Source organism: Saccopteryx bilineata, chromosome 8 (genome assembly GCF_036850765.1).
Source record: "Saccopteryx bilineata isolate mSacBil1 chromosome 8, mSacBil1_pri_phased_curated, whole genome shotgun sequence".
NCBI classification, from domain to species: Eukaryota; Metazoa; Chordata; class Mammalia; order Chiroptera; family Emballonuridae; genus Saccopteryx; species Saccopteryx bilineata.
The window spans coordinates 37,678,138-37,686,089 of NC_089497.1; the positions used below are offsets into that span (position 1 = coordinate 37,678,138).

Here is a 7,952-nt window from a genome sequence, read left to right on the forward strand (position 1 = left end):
TGCCTGATTGGAACCTTGATGAGCAAGGAACCTTTATGGTTTCACAGCTAATTGAAAGTATCAAGTTGTAAAGAACTGATTTTTCCCTTGCTTAATGATGTGGAACTCTGCAATCTTAATCAAGTAGCTATATAACCCTTGAGCAGATTCCAAGATAATTTTTGAGAGACACTTTGCTTTAACTCCAAGCAAATCCATGATTAATCTCTATTCAGGGTAGGTCAACTGCTTAATTTTTATCTGCATCTCACTTTTTACATCTAATATCAACTTGGATGATTTCTTGTGTATGAATCTACAAAATGAAAGAGCAATACTTCATATTTCATCAGAGAGTTCACCAACTCTAGTAAAAAACAGAGCTAGGAACTTGTCTTTGAGACATCTGCAAGCTTCCTGTGGTTCTTGGTTTTCTTAGTCTCCTATTATTTTTTCAGATGCACTGTGAGTTTTAAAAAATTAAGCATACATTCAAATGCAATTTATAGGCTATAAACATGTGTTAATTAATTTGCTTACTCTAAAGCAAATATACAACAGAAAATATTAAAGAATAAGAAAAAAATAAATGAAAATAGAAGATCTGTTATTTATTTCTTATTCCCAGTGGATTATTTTGTGTACCATTGTGACCCCAGCTCCCATGTACAAAGAAAGACAGAGGAAAACAGTGCTGGCCTGAACTTAACTTGTAACTTTTTTTAGTTGTTTAGTTCCTTTTACCCAAATTTATGGTCTCCCTGTTTGCAGCCTCTGCCCTATGCTACTAACTTTTAAAACTTTATTTATATAAAATAAAATACAAAATAATCAGTGGAGAATCATTGGGGAAGGGGAGATAAGAAAGATGAAAAATGTACCTCCACCTTTGGGTGCTTAGGGAAGGAGCACACTCTTAGCAAGAGGGTAGTTCTAGGGAGAAAAGAGGGCTAAAGGGTTCACAAACTTCACTTAATTTATCTACACATGTTGGAGGAACAAAAGCTCTTCTTCCACCTTCTCTGTATAAGACTTTCTAAACATTGTCCATGGATGCTACAGGAGAAGCTCTACCATGCGGTGGCTGGTCCCAGCCAATGTTCTCGTACCATAAGAAGTGACTACCAAGGGTAGGGGTGCGGGCACAAAGCACACAGTGTATTGTCTATAGAGAATTTAAAAGTAATCATAAGTCTGCATAAAAGTAAACTCAATTTTTATTATTATCATGTACTGGTAATTCTAAATAATGTTCATGGTAAAAATACCCTGCCCCCAAAACACTAGTCTGAACAATTACTGTGATTACTGTTGAGTTGGGTTTTTTTTTTTTAAGTGAGAATAGGGCAGATAACAGACTCCTGCATGCACTCCCACCTGGATCCACCTGGCAACCCCCATCTGGGGCTGATGCTCTGCCCATCTGGGGCCTTTGGCAACCAAGCTATTTTTAGTGCCTGAGACAGAGGCTCCTCAGAGCCATCCTCAGCACCTGCACTTGAATCAATTGAGCCATGGTTGTGGGACAGGAAAAAAGAGAGAGAGAGAGAGAAGGAGGAGGGGGAGGGGTGTAGAAGCAGATGATCGCCTCTACTGTGTGTCCTGATCGGAAATAGAACCCAGCACTTCCACATATCAGGTTGACGCTCTACCACTGAGCCAGCTGGCCAGGGCCACTGTTGAGTTTTAATAATGACATATAAACTTCTAATTAGCAATTTTTATGACTTATCTTCTAATAAGCATTATATTCTACATAGAAGTTAAGTCAGAGAATTCCACTTACACGGTGGAGCCCCACATCATCAGCCTCAGCTATATACCTTCATTTTTAAAGTAAGTTCTTAACAGTTCAGAAGTGTTCAGGTTTGCATTTTGTCACCAATCCCTAGGCTATTACATATTTATAGAGTGACACAATAGGTTCTAAATAAGCAAGGATGACCCAGTGACTCTTAAGACATGTTAATAGTATTTGAATTACATCAATTTGAACATTCTATATGATTATGAAGGGTTTAGTTGTGTTCAAAATAAATTCAAAGAGTGTGCAAACTGAGAGTTGTAATATTTTTGTTTGGTAAGTGAAAGTTCTAGTTCACATAAAAATATTATACTAAATGTAAAAGTATATTTAAAATTCACGTTTATTCTTTTAATAATTATTTTTGGTTTTAAAACCAGATAATGAATAATTAAAAAATAATGATTACTACTGATCACTGCACAATAATTATAGGAAATAGTTTTTTTTATATAAAGGACAGTAGAGTTAAAAATGACCTCCGCCTGACCAGGTGGTGGCGCAGTGGATAGAGCGTCGGACTGGGATACGAAAGGACCCAGGTTCGAGACCCCGAGGTCGCCAGCTTGAGCGTGGGCTCATCTGGCTTGAGCAAAGAGCTCACCAGCTTGGACCCATGGTCCCTGGCTCCAGCAGGGGGTTACTCGGTCTGCTGAAGGCCCACGGTCAAGGCACATGTGAGAAAGTAATCAATGAACAACTAAGAAGTCGCAATGCGCAACAAGAAACTGATGATTGATGCTTCTCCTCTCTCTCTGTTCCTGTCTGTCTGTCCCTGTCTATCTCTGCCTCTGTAAAAAAAAAAAAAAAAAAAAAAAAAAATGACCTCCTTTGGGTTTCAAATACTCTGTAGGCATGCCACTGACTACAAGTGTTACCCAGAAGTGATGGTTGCTCTCTCTGCTGTGCAGGCTCAGTTTAATCTAAGAGCACTCTTGTGTGATCTTGTTCTCTTCTCTCTCCCTGCCATTCTCAGCAAACTCACTAGGCAATGCATTTCAATTCATGTTTATAAACCAGTTTTTCTAGACATCCACTTCCCAATCTATCATTTCTTTACATGAGCCTTAATTTTTTTATTCCTCTTCTTATTTAGATTATCTATGCTATTACATCCATCTGTATATACAGATCATTCTCAGTTTTATGTCTCTCATTCTCACCTTTCTCCTGGCCCCAAACTTGTATACCCAACTCATGCCATAGCTCTGTCTGGATGTTTAATAGGCATGTTATACTGATCACCACCAAATATGATTTAATGTTCTTGTGATATCTGCTCTGTCCCCAGAAGTCCCCATTTCAGTAAATGGCATCACTCTTCAGCAAGTTGTTCAGAACACAACCTTCATCTGTCACTATTCTCTTTCCACTATACCCCACATCCAGTCCATCAGTAAACCCCAAAGAGGCTCAATCTTCTATAGGTAACCCAAATGCACTCAATTCTCCCTCCTTCCTTAACTGCCCCCTGAAACCTGCACCTGCGCAGCCACTGCCTGCTGTGCTTCCTTACCTGTTTTCCCTCGGGTCTCTTTTCTACAACAGCAACCTTAGTTAGCTTTATAAAACATGAATCATCTTATGTTACTTTACTGAACCAAAAACTCCAGTAATTACCTGTCAAATTTACAATAAAGTTCAATGCCCTTGTTGATTTAACAAGCATTCTATAATCTGGTCCTGGTTGTGTGTGTGTGTGTGTGTGTGTGTGTGTGTGTGTGTGTGTATGGCTTTTTTATGACTTCTCCCCCTTCTTCACTTCACTTACTCCGGTCACACTGCCTTTGTAATTATTGCTTCAACATGCTAACCACCTCCCTGCCTTAGGCTCTTTACACCTGCTTGCCCCTCAGCCTGGAACAGTCGCCCAGGCTAACCTCTTCCTCTGTCTCACCACACACCTCTCCACATCACTGCCCACAGTTAGCTTTTCTGAGATGCCATCCCTGACCCTGCATCATGCGCACCACTACAGAGGCACCCTCAGTTGTGTTGACTTTATTTCTTTTTCTTCGGGGGATTTTTAAATATAAGACATATCACATCTTTAACTCCCACATTACAACGTAGTCTCAAGAGGGCAAAGACTTTGACCGTTATTGAATACTAGAGTTAGAAGCGGTACAGAGAAGCTCCCCCATCTGGGCTCTTTCTCGCTTTCCTCAGTCATTTCTTTCCTCAACTCCTACCTGGTAAGTAAGAAAGCATCCTTGTCTTTTTGTTGTCACCAGTGAGTCCCATCCTCAGAGTTTCCCAGGAGAGATATGTAGAAGAGCTAACTGCAGCGGCGGGCATCCCCGGGAAGAGGCGGTGAACTGGCCACAGCAGAGGTGGAGCCAGGCTTTCTGCTTCTGGCTGCCTCCCACACGTGGTCTCTGCTTCCCCCTCTTCCTCTTGAGTCACGAGATTCAAGCTTTCATTCATTATTCCAAAATCTAAAATTCTCTGAAAGCCTAAAACATTTTCCCCAAGTATGAAGCTAACTCATTTAGCAGCAAAATCTGACTTTGCTTGGTGTCAAGCTGTTTACAGTCATTGTCGCACGGTTTGTAAATATTTGTACACTTGTGCAGGACACTTACTAATGTGTTTGATTATAGAACGCTTCCTCAGACCTTTTTGGTAGCATAGCATGATATGCATAATTTGTACCCTTTTACCTTCTGAAATCTGTAAAGATTCTAAGTTCTTTTTTTTTTTTTTTTTTTTTTTTTTTTTTTTTTTTTTACAGAGACAGAGAGTCAGAGAGAAGGATAGACAGGGACAGTCAGACAGGAACAGAGAGATGAGAAGCATCAATCATTAGTTTTTCGTTGCGCGTTGCAACACCTTAATTGTTCACTGATTGCTTTCTTATATGTGCCTTGACCGCAGGCCTTCAGCAGACTGAGTAACCCCTTGCTCGAGCCAGCGACCTTGGGCTCAAGCTGGTGAGCTTTTGCTCAAACCAGATGAGCCCTCGCTCAAGCTGGAGACCTTGGGGTCTCGAACTTGGGTCTTCCACATCCCAGTCCGATGCTCTATCCACTGCACCACCGCCAGGTCAGGCAGATTCTGAGTTCTTAAACACATCTGGGATCAGTTGCCTTGAATAGGAGTTATGGAGCCCTACTTGATTTCTCAGCCACACACGGTAGAAAAGGAGGTCACATGACCCAGGACTGCACAACGCAATACAGTATAGGGAAAAAATCTGCTTGTGCTTCTAGAGAAAAATCATGCTTCCAAAATTAAAAGGCAAAGGCTACAGAGAGATTGGTTGTATCCAGTCCTTCCTTCCTGCTCCAGGTCTTTGCTGACAATGTGATGTCTGCCACCTGTGACCATGATGACATAAGATCAAGGCTGAAAAGCCAATAAGTGAGACTCATGAAGAAAAAGGGGAAAGGATCAGGTTGATAACGATCCTGCTGGATTTCAAAAGAATGCTGAGATCAAGCAGCATTTTCCCAATTAAGTAAATAGTACATTTCCTCATTTGTAAATCGGTGGTCATCAGATTTTCTGTTACTTTCCCACAGGTGAGATTAGCCAGGGACAATAAAATGATGTCTTAACAGATGACAAGTAGGGCTCACATTCAACAGACCATAAAGTAACCTCTTCCTGATAAGGAATCAAACAAGAGCCCTATGGTAAGGGCGGTCAACAGAAGGTCAACGTGCTGGCCTTATCAGGTTGCCAAAAAGAAGAGGGAAGAACAGAAAGGCAGGAAACTTCCCCTTGGCACTGGAGAAGCAGAACAAAGGCAACTGTCTCTTACCATGGACAAACTAGAGTATTGTTGTCGTGTGGCATACCCCAGCTGGCACAGTTCTCTGAAAATGTATTAGGGAGGGTGTTTGTATGTGTGTGCACGCTTGTGTGTTAAGGAGTGCTCAGGTCAGTACCACAGGTTATAAAACACCGATGCCTGAGCGGTCTTTGCAGACCTCTTCTAAAGTTTTTGGTAAGTGAGTCCTCTGTGCAGCCAGCCTCCCTGCTTCTCCAAATTGCTTAGAGATCTAGACTCCATACAGACACTGCTGTTCCTCCCTGTGTGTGGACTCCCCAGAGACTCTCCACGTTCTCTCCTCCTTTCTTTCCCAGCCACATTGCAGCTCAGAGCTCTCAGCTTCTTTCCAATCTTCCCTCCCAGCCGCAGGACACCGCCTCTCCACAGGATGAAGCGTACCTTTTGCAACCTTCTCATCCCCATCCTCCTTCTCCAGCTGATAATCCCAGGGAGCACTGAGTGTTCCTTAGACTCCATTGTGGATACAAAGATAGAGGAAGCTCTCCAAGGTCTGTAACTGACGGGAATGGGGGGACGTGGGAAGGTAACCCCTGGTCACGCCTTCTGCTCCTAAACCCTAGCTACCTACACTCTCCCGTCCCCACATCCCAGCCTCTAATCAGTCCCCTCAAGCCCGAGATTCCTGCCCAGGGCTTTCCCACTCCCCCACCTTTGTTTGGATTCCTGGCGAAAAGGTCAGGTTTCCTTGATGATGAGGAGATTGAGGAGGAGGAGAAAGTAGAGGAGGAGGAGGAGGAGGAGAACAGTAATTTGTGAACACTCATTATGAACGAGGTATGATGAAAAGCTTTACATAGATGCCTTCGTTTAATTTTCACTTTCTGAGGTAAGTACAACTCTTACTTTCACTCAAATAATGAGGAAACTAAACATTAAAACTAGTTAGTAGCCTGATTATGAACACAGGGACGCCTGTGAGGAAGAAGGGGGTTCAAGAGGGCATTATGGGAGACAGAATTCATGGGCAATGCCCCTTCTTCTCTCCTACTCAGACTTCAATCCTATTTCAACGACAATCTCATGTAGCAGTGTCACCAGCTCCGGCAGACTGGCCTCGTGCCCTGCAGGTGAGTAATCCCATGAGGAGGGATGGCAGGTAAGATGTCCTGTGTCCTCCCCTGTCCATCCCCAGAACCTACACCTTCCTCTTACCTCACATTTGTGTTTTCCTGGGGCTGAGTCAAGACTCCTGCCATCCAGAGGTCACTGCCCCCTTCCCATTTCCCTTACGGAAACTACTGAGGGACCCTGGGTTCCTGCCTCTTCCTTTCCCGCCTTCCTTTCATGACCTAAGGCACAAGGCCTTCCTCTCAGCTGTCCTGCTAAAGACCTGTCATGTACCAAGTACCCTGTCATTTGTCTCCCCTTTTTAACTTATTGCCCTGTTTTGATGGGTGGAAATGCCAGGACAGAGGTGAATTTATCAAGAATCTGAGAGAAGTGCCTGGGCCCTTCACCTCCACGGTTCTCCTCCGCGGTCATATACCTATATTTGTTTTAGTAATTTTCTTTTTCTTCAAGAGGACTTTCACAAGTGAATTAATTTTGGGTCCTACAAAACCTAGGTCTACCCGTGGGCTAAGCAGTGATCTAAGATGGTTACGGGTGGACCTCCCTCCTCTCGAAACCTCAGGGCTCTGACGTCCATGTCTCATATGCCCATGCAGGGTCTGTTGCCACCAGTTGTGCTTGTGGCTATGGCTGCGGTTCCTGGGATATCCGGGGCGAAACCACATGCCACTGTCAGTGCCAAGTGATAGACTGGACCACTGCCCGCTGCTGCCGCGTGGGCTGAGGAGGAGGATGAGTACCTATTCTGTGACCACGACTGTGATGGAGCCATGACCCCAAACAGGAAACCTGACTCAACCTGTCCTTTCTTTTATTCCAACCCCGCTTCTTAGATAATAAAGGCAATTTTTTGCATCTCTCTCTGTGTGTATATGTGTATAAATATATCAATATATACCAAAATCAATCAATCAATATGTACATTTATATATTTATATATATATATAATATTGATTTTTTTTAGATAGGGGAGGGGAAGCAGGAAGCATCAACTCATAGTAGTTGCTTCCTGTATGTGCTTTGACCAGGCAAGCCCAGAGTTTCAAACCAGTGACCTCTGCATTCCAGGTTGATGCTTTATCCACTGCGCCACCACAGGTCAAGCTCTCTGTGTATATATTTTTGATGTTACCACTTCTGACTTAGGACTCTTACAACCAGAAAATGTTTTGCCATCCCAATTACTCCATCTTAGCAAGGATTAGAAAAAATGTGAGGAAAATAGGAAAAGCTGAGAAGGACACTCAGTTCTTTTATTATTTAACAAAAAGATAATGACTCTATGCCAGGCATTTTGCT

General features: G+C 42.9%; 1 protein-coding gene across 1 annotated transcript; it reads left to right on the top strand.

Moving 5' to 3' along the window:
- The first annotated feature begins 5,594 nt into the window (after nucleotides 1–5,594).
- Nucleotides 5,595–7,512, top strand: RETNLB (resistin like beta). Its single transcript, XM_066241292.1, has 4 exons — nucleotides 5,595–5,735; nucleotides 5,925–6,070; nucleotides 6,575–6,649; nucleotides 7,250–7,512. The coding sequence occupies exons 2-4, from the start codon at nucleotides 5,950–5,952 to the stop codon at nucleotides 7,375–7,377; spliced, it is 324 nt and encodes a 107-aa protein (XP_066097389.1). The 5' UTR covers nucleotides 5,595–5,735; nucleotides 5,925–5,949; the 3' UTR covers nucleotides 7,378–7,512.
- The last annotated feature ends 440 nt before the right edge of the window (nucleotides 7,513–7,952 follow it).

Coding starts and splice junctions, on each gene's coding strand:
- RETNLB (XM_066241292.1), top strand. CDS start 5,950: ATGAAGCGTACCTTTTGCAACCTTCTCATCCCCATCCTCCTTCTCCAG. Junction 6,071..6,574: donor GATAGAGGAAGCTCTCCAAG/GTCTGTAACTGA, acceptor TCTCCTACTCAG/ACTTCAATCCTATTTCAACG. Junction 6,650..7,249: donor ACTGGCCTCGTGCCCTGCAG/GTGAGTAATCCC, acceptor ATGCCCATGCAG/GGTCTGTTGCCACCAGTTGT.